We start from the raw sequence: 23,775 nt of genomic DNA, 5'->3' as shown, positions 1-23,775 counted from the left end.
GGCTCCGGATGCGCAGGCTCAGCGGCCATGGCTCACGGGCCCAGCCGCTCCGTGGCACGTGGGATCTTCCCGGACCGGGGCACGAACCCGTGTCCCCTGCATTGGCAGGCAGACTCTCAACCACTGCGCCACCAGGGAAGCCCTTAGTAGCGCACTTTTTAACCTCCATGTAGTTTTGTTTTTTACAGTTTTTTTCCTGTAATTGATTTCCAGTCTCATAGTGTTGTGGTTAGAAAAGATGTCTGATATGATTTCAGTTTTCTTAAATTTTCTGAGGCTTGATTTGTGACCCAAGATGTGATGTATCCTGGAGGATATTCCGTGTGCACTTGAGAAGAAGGTGTATTCTGCCACCTTTGGATGGAATATTCTGTAAATATCAAGTAGATCTGTCTGGTATATTGTGTCATTTAAAGCTTGCTTTTCCTTATTTATTTTCTGTTTGGATGATCTGTCCATTGGCGTAAGTAGGGTGTTAAAGTCCCCTACTATTATTGTGTTACTGTCAATTTCTCCTTTCATGGTTGTTAGCATTTGCCTTATGTATAGAGGTGCTCCTATGTTGGGTGCATAAACGTTTATAATTGTTATATCTTCTTCTTGGATTGATCCTTTGATCATTATGTAGTGTCCCTCCTTATCTCTTGTAACAGTCTTTATTTTAAAGTCTATTTTATGTGATACGAGTATTGCTACTCCAGCTTTCTTTTGATTTCCATTTGCATGGAATATCTTTTTCCATCCCTTCACTTTTAGTCTGTATGGTCCCAAGGTCTGAAGTGTGTCTCTTGTAGACAGCATATATATGGGTCTGGTTTTTGTATCCATTCAGCCAGTCTGTGTCTTTTGGTTGGGGCTTTTAATCCATTTACATTCAAGATTATTATCGATACGTATGTTCCTATTACCATTTTCTTAATTGTTCTGGGTTTGTTTTTGTGGGTCTTTTTCTTCTCTTGTGTTTCCCACTTAGAGAAGTTTCTTTAGCGTTTGTTGTAACGCTGGTTTGGTGATGCTGAATTTTCTTAGCTTTTGCTTGTCTGAAAAGCTTTTTCTTCTCCATTGAATCTGAATGAGATCCTTGTCAGGTAGAGTAATCTTGGTTGTAGGTTTTTCTCTTTCATCACTTTAGTTACATCCTGCCACTCTCTTTTGGCCTGCAGAGTTTCTGCTGAAAAATCAGCAGATAATCTTATGGTATGTTATTTTTTGTTTTTCCCTTGCTGCTTTTAATATTTTTTCTTTGAATTTAATTTTTGTTAGTTTGATTAATTTATGTGTTGGTGTGTTTTTCCTGGAGGTTATCCTGCATGGGACTCTCCGTGCTTCCTGGACTTGGGTGGCTTTCCTTTCCCATGTTATGGAAGTTTTCAACTATGTTCTCTTCAAATATTTTCTCAGACCCTTTCTTTTTCTCTTATTCTTCTGAGACCCCTATAATTCGAATGTTGGTGTGTTTATTGTTGTCCCAGAGGTCTCTGAGTTTGTCTTCAATTCATTTTATTCCTTTTTCTTTATTCTGCTCCTCGGCAGTTATTTCCACCATTTTGTCTTCCAGCTCACTTATTCTTTCTTCTGCCTCTGGTATTCTGCTACTGATTCCTTCTTGTATTTTTTTCATTTTAGTTATTGTGTTGTTCATCTCTGTTTGTTCTTTAGTTCTTCTACATCTTTGTTATACACTTCTTGTATTTTCTCATTCTGCGCTTCCATTCTGTTTCCGAGATTCTTGATCATCTTTGCTATCATTACTCTGAATTCTTTTTCAGGTAGATTGCCTATTTCCTCTTCATTTATTTGGTCTTGTAGGTTTTTACTTTGTTCCTTCATCTGTGACATATTTTTTTTGCCATCTAATTTTTTTTTTTTTTTAATGAGTGGGACTATGTTCCTCTTTTACTGGTTGTTTGGCCTGAGGCTTCTAACACTTGAGTTTGTAGGCTGTTGGGTAGAGCTGAGTCTTGGTGCTGAGATGAGGAGCTCTGTGAGACCTCACTCCAATGAATATTCTCTGGGTCTGAGGTTCTCTGTTAGTCCAGTGGTTCAGACTTGGAACCCCACCGCAGGAGCTTCTGCCCGACCCCGGGCTCGCCAATCAAGATCCCACAAGCCCCGTGAGGTGGCAAGAAAAAAAAGAGCAATAACAAAGTAAAAAATAAAATTAGACTAGGAAAGTAACAGATATGTTAGAAAGAATGTAAAAATAAAAATATAGATGAATCAACCACTAGAAGGTACATCAGTACCACCACAGTAAAAAAGAGGAGGGAAAAGGAAAAAAAAAAAAAACGGCAGAGGGTGGGAGGGGGTAGGCATTGGCTGTGTAGTGTGGGCCCTAAGCAAGGGGGAGGTTTGGGTGGTGGGCGGGGCCAATGCTCAGGACCCACAGGGCTGGAAAAGGCCCTGGGGGCTGTGGGGGGTGGGGCTTAGGCCCAAGGAACTGAAGGGCCCCAGGCGTGCCCCCCACCCCTTGTCTCAGAGGGCAGGGGACCTTATCTGGGAGCCCAGCAGCCTTCCTGGGCTTGAGTAGGTGGGGCAAACACCCTCCTCTCCTCTCCTGCTCCTCTGGTCTGGGGTCTGGGAGAGCCCCTCCCACCTGTGTCTCCTGGTCTCCCTGGCCTCCCTCCTATGCCCACAGGACCAATGCAGCCGGGCAGGGGTGTGAAGGGGGGGCCTTGTAGGGCAGGGGACTGGCCAGGGAGCTCAGGAGCCTCCTCATGCCCGAGTGAGAAGGCCATTGCCCACCACTCCTCTCCCTCTCCTCCCCAAGGGCCCCTCCCACATGCCACTCCTGATCTCCCCGGCCTCCCTCCTATTCCCCCAGGACCCATGTGGCCTGGTTGGGCTTTGGAGGGGGGGAACCAGCTTGGGAGCTCAGCAGGCCCCCCAGCCCAAGTGGGCCAGGCAGTTGCCCTATGCTCCTCGCTTGCTCTTCCCAGAGAGTCCCTCCCACCTGCCTCTCCTGATCTCCCCAGCCTCAGGGGCGCCGATCTTGTCTGGCCTCCACTTCTCCTCCCCGCCTCGGTTCCCCTACGTTCTACCGGTTCACTCTGGGGTTCCTCTTGTCTCCTTGGGGGTCAGAGTCCCCCAGCAGCAGCCAGCAGGCACCCTAGTTGTGGGGAGACACTAACTCCACGTCTTCCCACACTGCCATCTTGACTCCTGCCCTGATATGTATCCTTTTAATGTGCTGTTAGATTCAGTTTAGTAGTATTTTGTTGAGGAGCTTTGCATATATATATATTCATAAGAGTATTAGAGATTATAATTTTCCTCTGGTCACTTTATCTTTTGTATCAGAGAAATGCTGGCCTCATAAAATGAGTTAGGAAGTGTTCCCTCCTGTTCCCTTTTCTGGAAGAGTTTGAGGTGTTAATTCTTAAGTGTTTGTAGTGTTCTTCAAGTCTTTCTCCTTTTTTAATGTAGCTGTTTACTGTAACATAGTTTCCTCTCAGCACTGCCCTTGCTGAATCCCGTTAGTTTTGGTATGCTGTATCTTCATTTTCATTTGTCTTTAAGCTCTTTTAGCATGTTTAAGACAGTTGTTTGACAATGTCTTTGTCTAATAATTCCAGTCTGACCTTCCTTGGGAACTGTTTTAGTCAATATATTTTATTCCTGTGAAGGGTCCATACTTTCCTATTTCTTTGAATGCCTTGTGATTTTTTTGTTGAAACTGGACATTTTACTATTATGATATATTACCTGTGGAAATCAGATTTTCCCCTTCCCCAAGGTTTGACTTTTTTTTTTTTGAATTGTTGAAGGCTGTAGTGGTACTTTGTTTCATGAATTTACTCAACTGTTTTTCTAGAGAGCGTATTCCTTGCCATCATAGTCACTGAAGACTGTTGTTTAACTTGTGTTCAGGTAGCGTTTTGACAGAGATTTCCTTGAATACCAGGAGCCAAAGAGAGAGAGAAAGCTTTCCTAGTCTTTGCAGATTGGCTCTGTGTTAAGACTCTCCTTCAGCATTTAGCTTGGCTTGCACTGAGCCTAAGGTTAAGCCCAAAGTGAAAGATGATGGTCTTCTTAGGTAGTTTTTGAGTAAGCACCTTACCCTGGGCATGTGTGTGACTTTATAAATTCCCTGAAAATGTGAGTGAATTTTTTTTTTAATTTATTTTTGGCTGTGTTGGGTCTTTGTTGCTGCATTTGGGCTTTCTCTAGTTGCAGCGAGCAGGGGCTACTCTTTGTTGTGGTGCGCGGGCTTCTCATTGGGGTGCCTTCTCTTGTGGAGCACGGGCTCTAGGTACGTGGGCTTCAGTAGTTGTGGCACGTGGGCTCAGCAATTGTGGCTCATGGGCTCTAGAGCGCAAGCTCAGTGGTTGTGGCGCACAGGCTTAGTTGCTCCATGGTATGTGGGATCTTCCCAGACCAGGGCTCGAAACCATGTCCCCTGCATTGGCAGGCAGGTTCTTAACCACTGCACCACCAGGGAAGCTCAACGTGAGTGATTTTGAGTGTTCTAACTTTACAAGGAAACTCTCTCTCTAGCTTTTCATCCTAGGCATTAGGGAGTCTGTTATCCCAGGCAGCTGTGGGTTGTTGGTTAGCCTTAACAATGTTTTCAAGCAGTGCCCTCAGCTTTTCCAGCCTGTAGGAGACCCAAGTTAGGAAAAACAAGAGCCAAACACCTTACATTAGTCCTTCAGGTAGCTCCCAGACAGGTTTAGAGCAGACATACACAATCATTTGTGAATAAAATATGCTCTGCTTCCTTCAGAACTAAGGACCAGGATCCCACATTGGAAATGGGGACTGCAATGTTCATGACTATTGCCAGGCTGGGGGCGTCATGGGGCAAGGGCAAGTAAAATCACCACAAAGCTTTCCTAGTTTTTAAGTTTCCTTTTTCTTGATATCAGCGATTGCTTGATTGCTATAAACTTTTGACTGTTTTACAGAGCTCTAACAAAGCTCTTACAGTTTGCTTGTTTTTCAGTGTTTCTGTCAGGGGAGCTTGGAGCTTCCTACTGTCATTTTGCTGATGTCACTTCTCTTTTCGGGTTTTAAACTATTAAGGACTTAGATGTGAAAGTGACTTTTATATCAAGCCACATCAGAATTAGAGCTGTTGAATAAAAGTGACTTTTGAATGAGTTTATGTCAAAGTAGTGTCCTAGAACTTACTTTTTTTTTTCCCCTATGTTAGGCCTTCTCATTTCATGGATGTGTCATTACGTAGCTTCTCTCTTTGTTGTGACCTGTTAAGCCGGGTTTGCCACACAGCAGTAACTTACTGTAAGGATGCTTTAGAAAGTCATCTCCATGTTATTGTTGGTACACTTATACCCCTTGTGGATGATCAGATGGAGGTTCAGGAACAGGTAATTTCCCAAATCATATTCAAAATGATATTTGAAATACACTGATAAAGTATTGTTGGAAGGAGCTGAGTGTTTTATGTTTACTTGGTGTAATCAGTAATTTTAGTGGAAATATTCTTTGAAAAATGGTGGGGAAAACATTCTCAGTGAATTAATCCTTGTAATCATTTAATTACAGAGCACCTAGTAATTTTGATCTAGTAAATAACCTGATTTCTATCTCTTACTTATGCTGAAGTGTAGAGGTAGTCAAAACTAAGGATGTAGTTCACTCCACTCTGATGGTGTGTAAGGTGTTACTTATATAAAATGTTTCAGTAGTATTAACAACTGTATACCTCAGTGTCCATCCTGTAGTAAAGGCCTTACATATTTGTTGAATTATTTGAAAGCACAGAAACAGTAGTAGCTGGGTGCCTTAGAAGTGATTTTATCTGAACTAAGTAGAGTTTTTATCATTTATTACAGTGGGTTTGCTTGTTTTACTTTAAAATATAATTAATCCATTTCTCCTCTTGATTTTTTCTTTTTTAATTATGTTTAGGTATTGGACTTGTTGAAATATTTAGTGATTGATAACAAGGATAATGAAAATCTCTATATCACGATTAAACTTTTAGATCCTTTTCCTGACCATGTTGTCTTTAGGGATTTGCGTATTACTCAGCAGAAAATCAAATACAGTAGAGGACCCTTTTCACTTTTGGAGGTAATAATTATTCCATAATATTGCTATTTTGTATTAGAGAGGTTAGTAGTACTTTTTGGAAACCTCTAATGCTGTGAAAGTAAAAACCAATCTTTTTTAAAAATTGTGATTAAAGAAAACATAACATGAAATCTGTCCCCTTAACAGATAAGAAACTGAACCTTAATATATACTCTTGCATTGCAGTAAAAGTATAAATTCAAAATTTCTTGATAAAGATCTGAATTTAAATATTGAAGAAATATGGTATAAAATATGCTTGATTTTCATACACATAAGTTTCATTAATATCTCAAAATTACCATCTGACCCTCTGTCGGACAATATAATGTTTGAATTAGAGAAGATATGTAACTTTCTGAAGAGTTTTTCAAGTTTTAATCTTGTTTTAACCTTTATAAACTTCAAAACTATGTTCAGATAGATTTTTCTTTATAAATCTTATTATAATTTTAAAATTATACTCTACATTTGACTATAATCAGTATGAAAATGTGGTTAAATATATTAAGATAAAACTAGAGTTGCAGTACTAAATAAATAGAAATTTAAGCTTTTCCCTCTGAGTATGCTATAACAATCTTAAACTCTAAATACTGTATCAGGAGAGAGTCTATTGCAATTTAAATGATTAAAACATTGTAGGATTTGAAGTGAAATAAGTAATTTATTTCTACCTTGTTTGGTAGTAACTGTTATGAATCAGTATCTGTAGAAGGCACTAATTTAAAAAATTTTTTAAGTTTTATTTTACAGACTCAACCAATACATGTCAAAAGCAAGTTACATTTTTAGCTAATTTTCTCTTTTAGGAAATTAACCATTTTCTCTCAGTAAATGTTTATGATGCACTTCCATTGACAAGGCTTGAAGGATTGAAGGATCTTCGAAGACAACTAGAGCAGCATAAAGATCAGATGATGGATCTTATGAGAGCATCTCAGGGTACTAATTTTAATGACTTGGGTTATTTGTACCCATTTCTTTTTGAAAGAATCTTTTATAAATTCTTGCTCTTGGTTTAATTGTCACAGATTTAGTTCATTTCAGACCCTCATCAGTTCTCATTTAGTTATGAAAGACTTCCTAAGTGGTCTCCTCACTTTGAACTACTCCCATTTTATCTGTTCTCTGCACCTCTGCCAGAATGATTTCTCTAAGTCCAAATCATGTTATTCTACTGCTTAAAAAATGTTAAGAATTTGCTGCTGCCTAAAAGAAAAAGTTGAATTCCTTAGAGCAGGCATGCAAGGTAATTTGTCTCTGCCTACTACCCCAATTTATTTAAATAAAAGATGTTATTTTTCATTTTATTTTAAACATCTTAGCCATGTATGTGTTTTGTGTGTATGTATATATGTGTGTGTTTTGTATATATACACATATTTATATGTGTTTCTAGGTTTTTGTGTTTTTTTTTTTTTTACTTAAAACATCCATTTTATGTTGATTTGAGTTTAGGTTATTATAGTACTGCACTTGGTGGAAACTCATTCTGCTTTTGTTTGATTTTCGTCTTCCTGAGCTCATTAACTTCATGTTTCTATTGTGATATTTTTATCCTCAGTACTTTTAAAAATTAGTTTTGTTTTGACCATCTGAAATCTGAGTTTCTAGTATATTTGTTCTTGAGATAGGTGTATATATATATATATAAAACGAACCCCTCTTTCTACCTCCTGTTCTTGTGTATTTGGGTATTTTATTGATCCAGACCAATATAGCCAATAGATGTTTATAGCAATTTAAATTTAAATGAATTAAAATTCAATAAAATATAAAGTTCAATTTCTTTGTTGTATTAGCACATGTCAAATTCTCTGTAGTAACATGTGGCTTGTGGCTGCCATTGGACAGCACAGATTATAGACCATTTTCATATCGCAGAAAGTTCTGTTGGACAGTGCTGGTCTATTCTATATGCAAGAGGCTAAAAAACCAAGCATGCTCCCAAGGTTCCTTCTAGTTTAATGTTGAATGATTATGTTTCTAACTGTGATTTTGCTAAGGTATTGATTTCTCTTCACAACTTAAGACATTTTTCTCTCTGTCTGCCAAATATTGCTGATCATTTTTACATGATTCTCTTTAAGAAAGTTCAGATACATTCATTCACCTCATATTTTTGAAATGCTCACAATTTAAAATCTTTTTTAAAAACTTTGTAAAAGTTTTCTGGTCACACAATTTAATATATGAGCATAGTATAAAGAAAAGTGTTGTCTTCACTGTAGCTTAAACTAATTTTTTCAAAACTGCTTCTAGATAACCCTCCAGATGGCATAATGGTGAAGCTAGTTGTCAGCTTGTTGCAGTTATCCAAGATGGCAGTAAACCACACTGGTGAAAGAGAAGTTTTAGGTAAACTATTTGGCTGAATGAATATGAGTTTTTTGTTTGGATGGTCATCTTCATAGCATTTTAAAAATCAGTAAAAGTTTGTTACTTGGAATATTGGGGAAATGTGAGATGCTTTTTATATTTCTGTTTAGTTCAAGTCTCCCTAAGCAGCCCTCCTTTCATATTTTCCTCCCTTAGACATTCATGTAAAGTAAAAAGTTAGTGATTAACACATGTGCATAACTATTAATTTGAAAATGCCTTGTGAATATTTAGGAAAGTCCGAAAAACCTATTTGTAGCATTAAGTTGCAAATAAATTGACTTCTGATACATTTTATAGATATAACTGACTGGTACTTAATATCTTTTTTATATAACAGAAAGAATGAGGACTTGGAGGGCTATATTAAGCTCAGATATTAAAACCATATTCAAGTCCTTTTCTGCCACCATTTGGGGGTAACCTAATGTAAGATAAATAGCCAGCACATGCCTCGTATAGGTTTTATATTTGGTGATCACAGGATGGAAAAATCACATGATTAAAATCAGGTTGAAGTTGTCATGAAATAATTGCTTCAAATAAGAAAAGTGGGAGAAATAAGAGATGCTTCACAGATTCTACTGTCTTTCAACAGTCTTCCTTAACTTCTCAGTGGAGGTCTAGTGTCTAGGGTACTTCTTGTAAATTTTTTATTGAAATATATCTTACATATAGAAAAGTCGTAAGTATATAACTTGAAGAATTTTTTGCAAAGGAAACACACCTGTGCATCCAGCACCCAGACCAAGAAACAGAACCTTATCAGTACTCTAGAACTTTCCTTTGACCAAGGAATTTACCCTTTGTCCATAGTAGCACTGCTTCTGGGGACAAATGTCACTTGCTACAGGAGGCCTAAGTTGCTTTCCTGCATAGCATAGAATCTTAGTGATTTGTACCCACAGCTAATGTCATATTTAATGGTGAAAGACTGAATGTCTTCCTCAGGTCAGGAATGAGACAAAGTTGCCCACTGCTATTCACCATTATACTGGAAGTTATAGCCAGAGCAATTGAACAAAAACTGGAAAGCAAAGAAGTAAAAACTATCTCTATTCACAGATGACATTACTGTATATATATATAGAAAGTCCCAGAAAATCTATAGGAAAGTTACTATAAGAGAGGTAATAAACGAATTCAGCCAAGTTGCAAGATACAAGATCAACACACAAAATTCATTTGTGTTTCTGTACACCAGCAGTGAACAATCTAAGAAGGAAATTCCATTCCATTTACAATTCCATTTATAATAGCATCTAAGAGAATTAAATACCTGGGATAATTTTAGTTAAGGAGGTGAAAGACTTGTGCACATTCTGTTTTTTAGAAGTAAGACACTAAGTACAGCCCACACTCAAGGGAAGAATTAGGCTCCACCTTTTGAAAGGAGGACTGTCAAATAATTTTTTAACATGTTTTATTAAATTCCATCATGACTGGGAAAGAACATGAGGGGGCCCTCTGGCATCTTGAAAACATCTGTCTTCATCTGGGTAGTGATAATACAGGTGGGGAAAAAAATGTGTGTTCCTGCATGTATGTGTATGTGTGTGTGTGTGTGTGAATTTACACTGAACTGAGTATTTAAGATTTGTGGTCTTTATGTAATGCCCCCCAGAAAATTGATACTTGCATACAGCTGCTATATTTAGACTTTCCTTAATAACTACATTCTACTAGTTAATCTGTCTCTTGGATATGATTTTATAGGGGAAAATATTGCCGACATGGATGATATGTAAAGGAAATGATACAGTAGTTTGTAGCTTCTTTAATCTATTCAACATCTTTGAGAAAACACTTAAATCTTAAAGGATGACAAAACATATTTTTGAAATTAGAAAATTTCTGTTTTATGTATGATCTCTTAGCTATAACTTTACTGAAATGGAATTTCTATATATAGAGGCTGTTGGAAGCTGCTTGGGAGAAGTGGGTCCTATAGATTTCTCTACAATAGCTATACAATATAGTAAAGATACATCTTATACCAAGGCCCTTGAGTTATTTGAAGATAAAGAACTTCAGTGGACCTTCATAATGCTGACCTACCTGAATAATACACTGGTAGAAGATTGGTGAGTATTTAATGATACCTTCTACCTGATAGCACTTAATCTGACATTCAAGATTGATACCTCATATGAATTAGCATTTCTAATAACTAAAGCATTCTCCTTTTAGTTGCCATACTTTCAGTCTTAAATATTTAATGAATATCATTGTATTTTTATTAATTCACATAATTACTAAAACCCTACTACTATATGTCAGGTAGCTTGATATAGTGATAGATATACCAGACATGATCCATGTTAAGTTTTAGTGAGAGTAGACTAGACAAACAATATGAAAACTACCAAGTGGTTCCACACAAAACATTAAGATAGGGGAATGTAAATGGGGATATTTTGTGCACTTGTCAGAATCAAAGGTGCCACTCTCCTCCTGGCTAGACATTTTGATCCTTTTAAAATAAGTCATAGAGCAGAAATTTTTTAACTCCAAAAGTCTTAAGCTAATCAGACAGGGCTTTCTTCTGCCCATTAATGCATAGAATGCAAAACAAAATTGCAACAAATAGTATAATTTCAGCTTGTTGATTATGAGATTACTTTTTCTCCATCTTCCACTCCCCATTTATTTCTTTATTTGCAGTTATCTATTTATTATTTACAGATCCTTGAACAATGTGGGGGTTGGGATGCTGACCCTTTGCTCAGTGGAAAATTCATGTATAATTATAGTTGGCCCTCCCTATCCGTGGTTCTGCATCTGAGGAGTCAACCAACTGCAGATTGTATAGTACTGTAGTATTTACTGTTGAAAAAAATCCATGTATAAGTGGACCTGTACAGTTCAAATCCTCGTTGTTCAAGGGCCAGATGTATTTATTTTGATATATTTGAGCACCTTATCACCACCATTTTTGGAGACTGGGTTCAAAGGATTTTTGCCCACAATTGGGCATCTTTTTAAGTAAATAGGTATTTTGCATCCATTTCCCTATAACACCCCCCGCTTCTCTTGGGAAATAAATGATTGGCAATAATGTCTACCTGCTCTGTTTTCATTGTTTAATTTACATGTATCTTTCACTCTTTTGTTGTTGTTGTTACAGTAAAAAGGATGGTATGATTTCCTTCCCAACTTTTTATTATAAAAATTTTCAAGCATACAGCAAAATTGCAAGAATTTTACAGTAAATACCCATATACTCACCATCTAGATTCTTCCTAGATTCTACTATTATTATCCTTGCTTTATCACATTTAGCCATCCTCCTATCCATTTATTAGTCTATCTCATTTTTTAAAATGTATTTCAAATTATATCTAGCACAGCTTTTGAAGAGATTTTCCACAGAAAATTTGCAAGCATTAAATGTTTCATTTGTTACACCGTAATTTGCAATTGGTTTTTCTGAAGAAGTTGCATAGAAATATTAGTGTGACTTAAACTTGAGAACCACAGGGATAGGTACAATTTGTTTTTCACGTCTTTTATGTAAGAGGAAAAAAATCATTACATGTTTGAGGGACCTCAGGTATACAAAGGGAATGTTGACCAAGGAATTCCCAGAATCATGGAAGACTTCTCTGAGGAAGTGTCATCTAGCTGATCTGAGTGATCAGGAATCAGCTAGAAGTTGATTAGGGATAAAACATTGCATACAGGGAATAGCTAGAATGGAAATAAGCTTCACGTGTTTGAGGATCAGAAAAAGCCTGGTGTGGAAGAAGATAGTATGAAATGAAATTAGAAAGGTAGGACTAATTCTGATTTAAAAATTTAGATTTTATTTGAAATATATAAGGAAGCCATGGAGTTTTAAGCGGAGTAGTGCCATGATGCAACTTACATTTTTACTCTGACATATATGGCAAATGGCTTGTGACAGGGCAAAAATGGAAACAAACAGCTGATTATGAAACTATTGCAGTAGTCCAGAGGAGAAATCATGGTGACTTGGATAAGGGTGGCGGTAATGGAGATGAGATGGAACACGGATGGAACTAGGGTATGTTTTTAACATAGCGGCAGCAGGACGTGCTGATGAATTGGATGTGGAGGAGTGAGGGAAAGAAAGAGGAATGAGAGATGAATCCAAGTTTAGGGTTTATGCTTCTTTGTCTTAAATTGAGACATAGAATTAAGCCTTTACTTGACAGCTCATCGTCATTTATAGTATCAGGCTTTATGACATTTTTTGTCAGTGTCATATTTTCAGTACTCTTGTATTACAGCCCTCCTTTACCTAACTTTTTGCAGAAGAGAAAGATGTTCAATTTTTTATTAGAGGTTTTTGATGCCTTACCTAATGATTTCAACTAACTTCTGGTCAGAATAAGTACATACTTACTGTTTGTTTAAAATTGTTCTAGACAATAATTTTATCATTTGTAGGGAAATTCCATTCTGTGTTACCCCAAATTATTTGTACCGCTTAGAGAAAATGGTATCAAAATATTTTTTTCTTGGGTGAATTAGTATTCTGTCATTCTTATTACTCATTCTTGTTAGTCAATGTTATTCTCAAGTATTTCTTTTTATGAGTTTTTAATTTATAGTAGCCATAATATAAACTTTATTATATTGAATGAAGGGAATTGCTGTTACAGTGAGTAGTAACTCATGTTTACTCAAGGAATATTAAAAATCCTTTGATAATTTTTGCTTTGATGTTATAGAATTTTATAGATGTAAAATTTCCTAATAAATGTAAACATTTCCTAATATAAATTTAAAATTTTAGATTTTAATTTTTTCGTTGGGAGTTGCTTAACATTCATCAAGATTAATAGTTGATATACTTTGTGGCATTTGAATTATATGTGTTTTTCAGTGTCAAAGTGCGATCAGCAGCTGTTACCTGTTTGAAAAGCATTTTAGCCACAAAAACTGGACATAGTTTCTGGGAGATTTATAAGATGACAAATGATCCCATGCTGATCTATCTACAGCCTTTTCGAACATCAAGAAAAAAGGTCTCTCGAATAATGAATGTTTATTGAATATCCACTATATCTAGAACAGTTCTATTTGCTGTGGGATATGAATATCATATTGCTTACTTACACTAACATTTAACCTTTCTTGGAAATAATTCTAGCTGTACTTTTTGAATCCAAGGGATTTGTATTTTTAGTTATAGCAGTGTGGAAAAGCTGAAATAGGTAGCCTAAAGAAATGATGGTTGATTTGGGGGGATAGGAAGAGTTCTTTTTTATTTTTTATTTATTTATTTTTTTAATAGATCTTTATTGGAGTATAATTGCTTCACAATACTGTGTTAGTTTCTGTTGCACAACAAAGCAAATCAGCCATATGCATACACATGTCCCCATATTCCCTGGTAGGAGGAGTTCTTAATGACAGGCTTTTTTTCCTTAGGAGTAGAAAACCCTTACTTTGATCCCATGAAAGCCATTTATAGATATTGTGATCAACAAGCAAGTGTTTATTTCCATAGTAAGTTAAAGTATCACAACCCTCTAGTGAAATTTAAGATGGCCTATAGATTTCTCCTTTTTCCATGTTGATATCATAACAAGGTTCCACTGAAAGTACTCTATGAAAGATACTTAAGAACTCTTACTTCTCCTTTATTTTGTTTAATATTTTCTTTTCATAAAGCAACTGAGAAATATGCTGTTAAGTTTTCACCAATTTAACTTCAGGGCTTACACCCATCATTGAAATGATACTTTTAATGTATCGTAATATAATTTTGGTCTCAGTGAAATTATTGACAATATAAGCTATTAATAAAACTAATAGTATAACGTGTAAAACACTGTAGTTTTTTTTTTTTTTTTTTTTTTTTTTTTTTTTTTTGTGGTACGCGGGCCTCTCACTGCTGTGGCCTCTCCCGTTGCGGAGCACAGGCTCCGGACGTGCAGGCCCAGCAGCCATGGCTCACGGGCCCAGCCGCTCCGCGGCATGTGGGATCCTCCCAGACCGGGGCACGATCCCGTGTCCCCCGCATCGGCAGGCGGACTCTCAACCACTGCGCCACCAGAGAAGCCCAACACTGTAGTTTTAACATTTTAAAATTTCATTTCATTCCGAAATCAACTCTGTATGGTAGATTTAGGCTGGTTTCATACATGAGACAGATGAGGCAGAGAGTCTGTGATTCATTTAACATACCGCTAGTGAGCTGAGAGTAGAAGTTAAGTTTCCTGCTGTTTAGATCAGTAATTTTTTACCAGATGACTCTTCCTCTCATAAACATAAATGTATTTTAATTTTAAAAGGTAACTGATGCCTCAAGATTTAGTTTTAAGCATATTTAGTTTTATTTGGAAACAGATTTGTTTATGCCTAGATATTTGTTTGGCATAGGAAAGGTAAAATGTATTTCTGGTTACCTTATTTATGTTTTCTCATCACTTTTTTCTAGTTTTTAGAAGTACCTAGACTTGACAAAGAAAGTCCTTTAGAAGGCTTGGATGATACAAGCCTGTGGATTCCTCAAAGTGAAAATCATGACATTTGGTTAAAGACACTGACTTGTGCTTTTTTGAATAGTGGAGGCACAAAAAGTGAAGTTCTTCAGTTATTAAAACCAATGTGTGAGGTAAGAAGATCAATTAGTCTGACTTATTCCCTTTCTAACTTTATTTTTTTCATTTGAGCTTTCTCATAATAATTTTCTTTGATGGTCTCATTCCATTTCTCTTTTGTGTGAATGTTCATGGCCTGTATATAAAAAGAGTGCTTTGTACTGCACATCATCTTCATGCGACGTCACCTATACTCAGCTGTTGTGAATCCATCCAACAGGGCGTCTTTATTTAGCCAGAACTTTATGCAGTAGGTTTCAGCTGCAGGGTAGCTACATATTGGATGCTGTGTTAGTTTTTGCTGTAGAGCAAAGTGAATCAGTTATACATATACATATATCCGCTCTTTTTTAGATTCTTTTCCCATATAGGTCATTACAGAGTATTAAGAAGATTTCCCTGTGCTATACAGTAGGTCCTTACTAGTTATTTTATATATAGTAGTGTGTGTATGTCAATCCCAGTCTCCCAATTTATGCCCCCCTCACTGTCTCCCCTGGTAACCATAAGTTTGTTTTCTACATCTGTGACTCTATTTCTGTTTTGTAAATAAGACCATTTGTACCATATTATTAAATTCCACATATAAGTGATATATTTGTCTTTCTCTGACTGACTTCACTCAATATGACAATCTCTAGGTCCATCCATGTTGCTACAAATGGCATTATTTCATTCTTTTTTATGGCTGAGTAATATTCCATTGTATATATGTACCACATCTTTTTTATCCATTCCTCTGTTGATGGAAATTTAGGTTGCTTCCATGCCCTGGCTATTGTAAATAATGCTGCAGTGAACATTGGGGTGCATGAATTGTTTCGGATTATGGTTTTCTCTGGATATATGCCCAGGAGTGGGATTGCAGAATCATATGGTAGCTCTATTTTTAGTTTGTTAAGGAATCTCCATACTGTTCTCCGTAGTGGTTGTACCAATTTACATTCCCACCAGTAGTGTAGGAGGGTTCCCTTTTCTCCACACCCTCTCCAGCACTTATTGTTTGTACATTTTTTGATGATGGCCATTCTGACTGGCTGAGGTGATACCTCATTGTAGTTTTAATTTGCATTTCTCTAATAATTAGTGATGTTCAGCATCTTTTCATATGCTTTTTGGCCATCTGTATGTCTTCTTTGGAGAAATGTCTATTTTGATATTTTGCTCATTATTTTGATTGAGTTGTTTGTTTTTTTGATATTGAGCTGTATGGCCTATTTGTATATTTTGGAGCATAATCCCTTGTCTGTTGCTTCATTTGCAAGTATTTTCTCCCATTCTGTGGGTTGTCTTTTCATTTGTTTATGGTTTCCTTTGCTGTGCAAAAGCTAAAAGTTTAATTAGGTCCCATTTGTTTATTTTTGTTATTATTTTCATTGCTCTAGGAGGTGGGTCAAAAAAGATCTTGCTGTGATTTATGTCAGAGAGTGTTCTACCTGTGTTTTCCTCTAAGAGTTTTATAGTATCTGGCCTTAACATTTAGGTCTTTAATCCATTTTGCGTTTATTTTTGTGTATGGTGTTAGAGAGTGTTTTAATTTCATTCTTTTCCATGTAGCTGTCCAGTTTTCCCAGCACCACTTATTGAAGAGACTGTCTTCTCCATTTGTATACTCTTGCCTCCCTTGTCATAGATTAGGTGACCATAGGTGTGTGGGTTTATCTCTGGACTTTCTGTCCTGTTCCAGTGATCTGTATTCCTGTTTTTGTGCCAGTACCATGCTATTTTGATTACTGTAGCTTTGTAGTTTCATCTGAAGTCAGGGAGCCTGATTTCTCCAGCTCTGTTTTTCATTCTCAAGATTGCTTTGGCTATTTGTAGTCTTTTGTGTTTCCATACAAATCGTAAAATTCTTTGTTCTAATTCTGTGAAAAATGCTGTTGGTAATTTGATAGGGATTGCACTGAATCTGTAGATTGCTTTTGGTAGTATAGTCATTTTGACAATATTGATTCTTCCAATCCAAGAGCATGGTATATCTCTCCAACTGTTTGTGTCATCTTTGATTTCTTTCATCAGTGTCTTACAGTTTTCTGAGTACAGGTCTTTTGCCTCCTTAGGTAGGTTTATTCCTAGTTGTTTTGTTCTTTTTGATGTGATGGTAAATGGGATCGTTTCCTTGATTTTTCTTTCTGATCTTTCGTTGTTAGTGTATAGGAATGCAAGAGATTTCTGTGTATTAATTTTGTATCCTGCAACTTTAACAAATTCATTGATTAGCTCTAGTAGTTTTCTGATAGCATCTTTAAGGTTTTCTATGTATAGTAGTATCATGTCATCTGCAAACAGTGACAGTTTTACTTTTTCTTTTCCAATTTGGATTCCTTTTATTTCTTTTTCCTCTCTGATTGCCGTGGCTAGAACTTCCAGTACTGTGTTGAATAAGAGTGGTGAGAGTGGACATCCTTGTCTTGTTCCTGATCTTAAAGGAATGCTTTCAGTTTTTCACCATTGAGAAAGATGTTTGCTGTGGGTTTGTCATATATGCCCTTTATAATGTTGAGGTAGGTTCCCTCTCCCTCTGGAGAGTGTTTATCCTAAATGGGTGTTGCATTTTGTCGAAAGCGGTTTCTGCATGAATTCTGTGACATGCTTTCTTGAGTGAGAGAAGAGGTGTGGTTGCAGTTAGCATTGCTTTTTTATTTTGGGGGGTACACTACCATTCATTTCATTAGAGAGTAATGGTACCTGCCAAGGTTAAACAAAAAGTTTATACGCTTTTATCAAATGTATCATCTAAAACAGCACAATGTGATGATGCTCTAAGACTTTAAAAGCTAACCTAATTTGTAATACTCCCAAGCATGATTCAACAGAAATATGAAAACAAAATATCTGACTAGTTAAACATCTACCAATTAAAAATAACTGATAAAGAAGTGAATATTTTGGTAAAGTACCCTATTGAAAGCAGTTTGTAAAGCAGTCTTTGTTTCTACAGAAAAAATGTTAACAGTGAATAAATCATCACACTCTCTGCAGTACTACACTGCGTTCGTAGAAGTTCAGAGGACTTATTCCCTCAGCTGCTGCAAGTGCTACTAGCTGAGAACACCCTTCAGAATTGCCTTGATAATAGAGAGTTGCTTCACCCCAAATCATACCCTCTTCCCAGGTCAACCTGCATTCAATGACTGGTTGACCTTAGAGTATAAAAGCTCTGTACCATTACCACAACTGAAGATGGCTCTGAAGGTCTGCCTCAGCTTCTGAGCTCCCCACAGGGTTGGTAGAGGCCTTTGTTGCTGCCACACCACACCCCAACATTTCCCTCACTCCAGTCCTGCTTCTTCCTTCCCTTCCTTCTACAGACATTGATCCCAAGAGCACTCCCTAGTAAACCTTCTGCACTGCATGCTGATCCTGCCTCTGTCTGGCATACTGGCATAGAGTTAAGCACCCTAACATGTGTTTGATATAATAAATACATCTTCTGAAAAAAAAAAGTGAGTGATACCCTGGATACACACACAATTCATTTCTCATTAATGAATAAACCTAAGATTTTTTAAACACTTTTTTAAAAAATAAATTTATTTATTTATTTTTAAAATTTTTGGCTGCATTGGGTCTTCATTGCTGCTCACGGGCCCTCTCCAGCTGTGGCAAGCGGGGGCCACTGTTGGTCGCGGTGCACGGGCTTCTCATTGTTGTGGCCTCTCCCTTTGCGGAGCATGGGTTCCAGGCGTGTGGGCTTCAGCAGCTGCGGCACACAGGCTCAGCAGTTGTGGCTCATGGACTGCAGAGCGAAGGCTCCATAGTTGTGGCACACAGGCTTAGTTGCTCCGTGGCGTGTGGGATCCTCCCGGACCAGGGCTCAAACCCCTGTCCCCTGCATTGGCAGGCGGACTCTTAACCACTGCGCCACCAGGGAAGCCCCTAAGATTTTTATAACATTCTGACTTTGGGCCAGAAGATAAAATGTTCCAAATATACATTCATATGCACATACACACACACACACACACACACACACACCCCACACATATACACACACCCCAATTCTTAGTTACTTCTGTATTTCCAAAACTGGCTTTTTTTTTTTTTTTTTTCCGGTATGTGGGCCTCTCACTGTCGTGGCCTCTCCTGATGCGGAGCACAGGCTCCGGACGCGCAGGCTCAGCAGCCATGGCTCACGGGCCTAGCTGCTCCGTGGCATGCGGGATCTTCCCGGACCGGGGCACGAACCCGTGTCCCCTGCATCGGCAGGCAGACTCTCAACCACTGCACCCCCAGGGATGCCCCAAAACTGGCTTTTTGATTTGTCTTTAGTTTGAAAGGGAAAAAGTGTACAATTGGTAATCAATAATCTGTTTCATGTGTGTGGTATATGATGAATACATGAAGATGATGTCTTGGCAAAAATAAAGTTGAATACTGTTTTAATGTACCACATACATTAAAATAGTTTTCTATAGTTTGGAGTATACCACAAATAAGTACGCTAATTTTATGCCCAGAAATTGGGGTTTATTTAAAAGTAAACATTTTAACATGTCTGTTGTGGCTCTTCACTGAATGTAGAAAATGTTCAAAAATCAAATTTTCAGCTTTTCTCTTAAATTTTTATCCCCATTTTCCCTTTTATCAAATTAGAAAACTGCTTGTTATTAGTAACACTTTTCAGCTGTGAAATTTTTTTACAGTAGTGACATCATAATTTCATTTGTCAGCAGTGTCCTATTTTATTATATGCAAGTGGCCTAGACAGAAAATGAACAATTGCACTGTAATGTATAGGTTTGATTTAGATATTCTAGGTTAGTTTGTTTTTTTTTAACACTACCTAGTACACATGTTTTTTGTATGTTTTTTAGTAGTACATAGGGTTCATGACAGATTCATGTGTCATTTTTTTAAAAAGGTTAATATGTCAGTAACAGGGAATGAAAATTTTAAGTAAAGTATTTTTACTGAAAACTATTGACTGGATGTATTTGTATATTCTAGGTGAAAACTGACTTTTGTCAGACTGTGCTTCCATACTTGATCCATGACATTTTAATCCAAGATACAAATGAATCATGGAGAAATCTGCTTTCTACACACATTCAGGGATTTTTCACTAACTGTTTCAGACACTGCTCAGAAACAAGCCGATCCACAACTCCTGCAAATTTGGATTCAGGTATTCTGTTAAATTTCTCAAATTTATACTGTTAACATCTCAGTTCTAGGGAAAGATAGATTGTTTGAATCCCATCAAGGCCCTTGTAGGCTTAATTCCATAACCTCTAAACATCTGTTCTCTTATCTGTATAATGGAGATAAAAGTTGTAGCAAGTTTTCAATTAGGTAATGTATGTAAAACAACTAGGATAATACTTGATGCATAGTATCCCTTCAGTAATTATTGACTACTATTAATGGAGCAACTAATTGAGCATTCAGTGTATGTCAAGCACCGTGCTTGGCACTGGCAGTGAGGATGTGAGCAAGACATAACCCTACATTCTAGTAACTGAAACAGCAGACAAATAAATGCAACCACGTATTATAGGTACTGTGCTGGAGATATGATGGAATTTTATATTAGAGCTATGGCCAACTTATTTTTTAAAAGCAACCTTTTTTTAATTAAAAAATTATATTTCTTGTGGGAAATACAGAAAAATTGGCATAAATTAAACAAATTAAATCACCCATAATTCTGTCATCTAGGATAACTACAATTAACATTTGGTATATATACATCAGGTTTTTTGTTTGTTTGTTTTTTTGTGGTATGCGGGCCTCTCACTGCTGTGGCCTCTCCCGTTGCAGAGCACAGGCTCTGGACGCGCAGGCTCAGCGGCCATGGCTCACGGGCCTAGCCGCTCCGTGGTATGTGGGATCCTCCCAGACCAGGGCACGAACCCATGTCCCCTGCATTGGCAGGCAGACTCTCAACCACTGCACCACCAGGGAAGCCCTATACATCAGTTTTTTAAAACAAAAATTGGATTATGCTTTACTTATTTTTATAACCTACTTTCCTTCCATGCTATATAAGAAGTATTTCCCATGCTAAGAGCTTATTGCAGGAAAAATTCATTGAGGAATTGGGTGCACATAATACATATATACATAGTTGAGGGCTCATCGTGGGTCAGATTTTCAAACCTAAATTTGAAAAAAGGAACATATTTACAGATTTGTAATGTTAACTTACTGTCTTTAGTATTGATACATATTACTAATGTATTTTATGTACAAACATAAAACTAGGTACAATTCACTTACTGTACTTCAAGACCAACATAATTATAAGAATAGTATTGAGTTCATGTGGTATTTTGCTGCAACTAAATTATTCTTCCCAACCTTGACTATGGTTCCAGTCGCTTTGACATAGGTTGTGATTACTCGACTCTCCCAATTACTTCCTTTTACTTTCACTACCATAGCCTTTATATGACATGACCGTGCTGCCATTTAAACTTTACTTTGCTCTGTTTTATTATTTATGTTTGTTCCTTTTTATTGGCTAACAGCAGTTACTAATCTTCTATTGGAAATAATATAATTATTAAACATAAGTATGGATGCCCATTCTATAGTACTACTAGATTATAAGTTGGTCATGTAAATAATTCAAAATACTCTTATATGAATTTTCTTTAGACCATTGAAATGAAAATCCTAAAATAAAAGTTCTCATAGAGACTTGGCAAACTATCCAGCCTATATCTCCTATTCTTAATATGGGAAATACAGGTATAAGTGATTCACAGTTACCAGTAAGCATTTAAACTTTAATATTATGTAATTTGATGTAATAGTAAAAACAATTTTATGACATGCCAAGTTTGATATAATTGCTGCTTATGATAACCTGATAATCTGTTATCCTGACATAGCTAAGACTTTTTTTTATGTTTATCATTTGTACATACATATTTGTGCTACAGCCTTTCAAAGGTAAAATCAGCCAGTTTTATTTTATGTCTGTGTAGAGTACCAATATTACTTTTTTTTTTTTTTTTGCGGTACGCGGGCATCTCACTGTTGTGGCCTCTCCCGTTGCGGAGCACAGGCTCCAGACGCGCAGGCCCAGCGGCCATGGCTCATGGGCCCAGCCACTCCGCGCATGTGGGATCTTCCTGGACCCGGGCACGAACCCACGTCCCCTGCATTGGCAGGCAGATTCTTAACCACTGCGCCACCAGGGAAGCCCTTGAGTACCAATATTTTTATTGCTTTAAATGAAAATTTAAACTTCATATGTAAAATCTGTTATTGAAAAGGAAAGTATATATAGACTCGTATCAAATTAAATTTCTCTTGGATTATGCTTTACTTACTTTTATAACCTACTTTCCTTCCATGCTATGTAAATTTATTTTCTGATGTCTGTAAATGTCACTGACTTCACTTGAATGTGCCACATGCATCTCAAATTCAACTGTCCGAAGGTTAAATTATCATCTTCACCTCCTTCCCCAGCCTACTTCTTTTAATGTGTACCTCTTCAGTGAATGGCATGCAGTTATCCAAGCCAGAAACCTTTCTCACATCTCATCTGATTACCGAATCCTGTGAGTTCTGTGTCATAAATAACATTAGTGCATCTATTTCTCTCTGTCCACAGCATCCTTACTGCTTTTCAGCTCTGTGGTTTAACACAATGAAATCGTTCAGTATATTCTCCACGATCTTTCTTGTTTCTGCCATCTTATCACTATTTGCCGGGAACACTATCCTTTCTTCTTCTCCAGATGGACCATTACTCTTCTTTCAGATCTCTTTTTTTCTGTGAAACTATTCCTATTCAGAGTTCTTTTCTGTATGCCACTATGGTATTCTAAGCTTTCCCTATCATAGCACACATCACACTGTGTTAAGAGTCTCTTAGGCTATTTTACAGCCGTGCGGGAACTGGGCCTGATCTGCCCACCCCCACCAAGGCCTTTACTGGCCCTTTTTTTTTTTAGCTGTTGTGGTTCTGCTTTGTTTTGTTCTTGCTGTTTCATTTTTATTTTTTCTAATTTTATTTTTTACTCTTTGTTCTTTTTCTGCTTTTTGTTTGTTGCCTTTTTTTTGCCACGCCATGCAGCTTGCAGGGTCTTGGTTCCCAGGCTGGGGGTTGGGCCTGAGCTGCTGTGGTGGAAGTGCCGAGTCCAAACCACTGGACTAACAGAGAACCTCAGACCACAGCGAATATTAATTGGTGTGAGCTCTCCCAGAGGTCCTCATATCAGCACCAAAACCCAGCTCCACCCAACTGCCTGCAAACTCCAATGCTAGACACCTCAAGCCAAACAACCAGCAAGAGAGGAACACAGCCCCATCCATCAAAAAAATATGGTACAAAGAAGCAAGGTAAAAACCTACAAGAGCAAATAAATGAAGAGGAAATAGGCAACCTATCTGAAAAAGAATTCAGAGTAATGATAGTAAACATGATCCAAAATCTAGGAAATAGAATGGAGGCACAGATCGAGAAAATACAAGAAATGTTTAACAAGGACCTCGAAGAACTAAAGGACAAACAGTGATGAACAACATGATAACTGAAATGAAAAATACACTAGAAGGAATCAGTAGCAGAATAACTTAAGCAGAAGAACAAATAACTGAGTTGGAAAATAGAATGGTGGAAATAACTGCTGAGGAGTAGAATAAGAATGAATGAAAAGAAATGAGGACAGTCTCAGAGACCTCTGGGACAACATTAAATGCACCAGCATGCACATTATAGGGTCCCAGAAGACGAACAGAAAGAGAAAGGGTCTGAGAAAATATTTGAAGAGATTATAGCGGAAAACCCTAAAATGGGAAAGGAAATAGCCATCTAAGT

At 37.3% G+C, this 23,775-nt stretch overlaps 1 protein-coding gene across 3 annotated transcripts in view; it reads left to right on the top strand.

Annotated features, from left to right (window-relative positions):
* Positions 1-23,775, top strand: part of ATM (ATM serine/threonine kinase) — a 140,601-nt gene that overhangs the window by 63,008 nt on the left and 53,818 nt on the right. For all 3 annotated transcript variants that reach the window (XM_081239953.1, XM_081239952.1, XM_081239951.1), the window contains exons 31-38: positions 5,156-5,330; positions 5,875-6,039; positions 6,852-6,984; positions 8,305-8,400; positions 10,334-10,505; positions 13,274-13,415; positions 14,834-15,010; positions 19,947-20,124. In XM_081239953.1, coding sequence (XP_081096079.1) covers positions 5,156-5,330; positions 5,875-6,039; positions 6,852-6,984; positions 8,305-8,400; positions 10,334-10,505; positions 13,274-13,415; positions 14,834-15,010; positions 19,947-20,124 — 1,238 coding nt within the window. The remainder of the gene's footprint in view (positions 1-5,155; positions 5,331-5,874; positions 6,040-6,851; positions 6,985-8,304; positions 8,401-10,333; positions 10,506-13,273; positions 13,416-14,833; positions 15,011-19,946; positions 20,125-23,775) is intronic.

The sequence above is a fragment of the Mesoplodon bidens genome (assembly GCF_964165515.1).
Source record: "Mesoplodon bidens genome assembly, chromosome: 7".
Classification (NCBI taxonomy): Eukaryota; Metazoa; Chordata; class Mammalia; order Artiodactyla; family Ziphiidae; genus Mesoplodon; species Mesoplodon bidens.
This window is presented reverse-complemented; position numbering and strand designations above follow the sequence as displayed.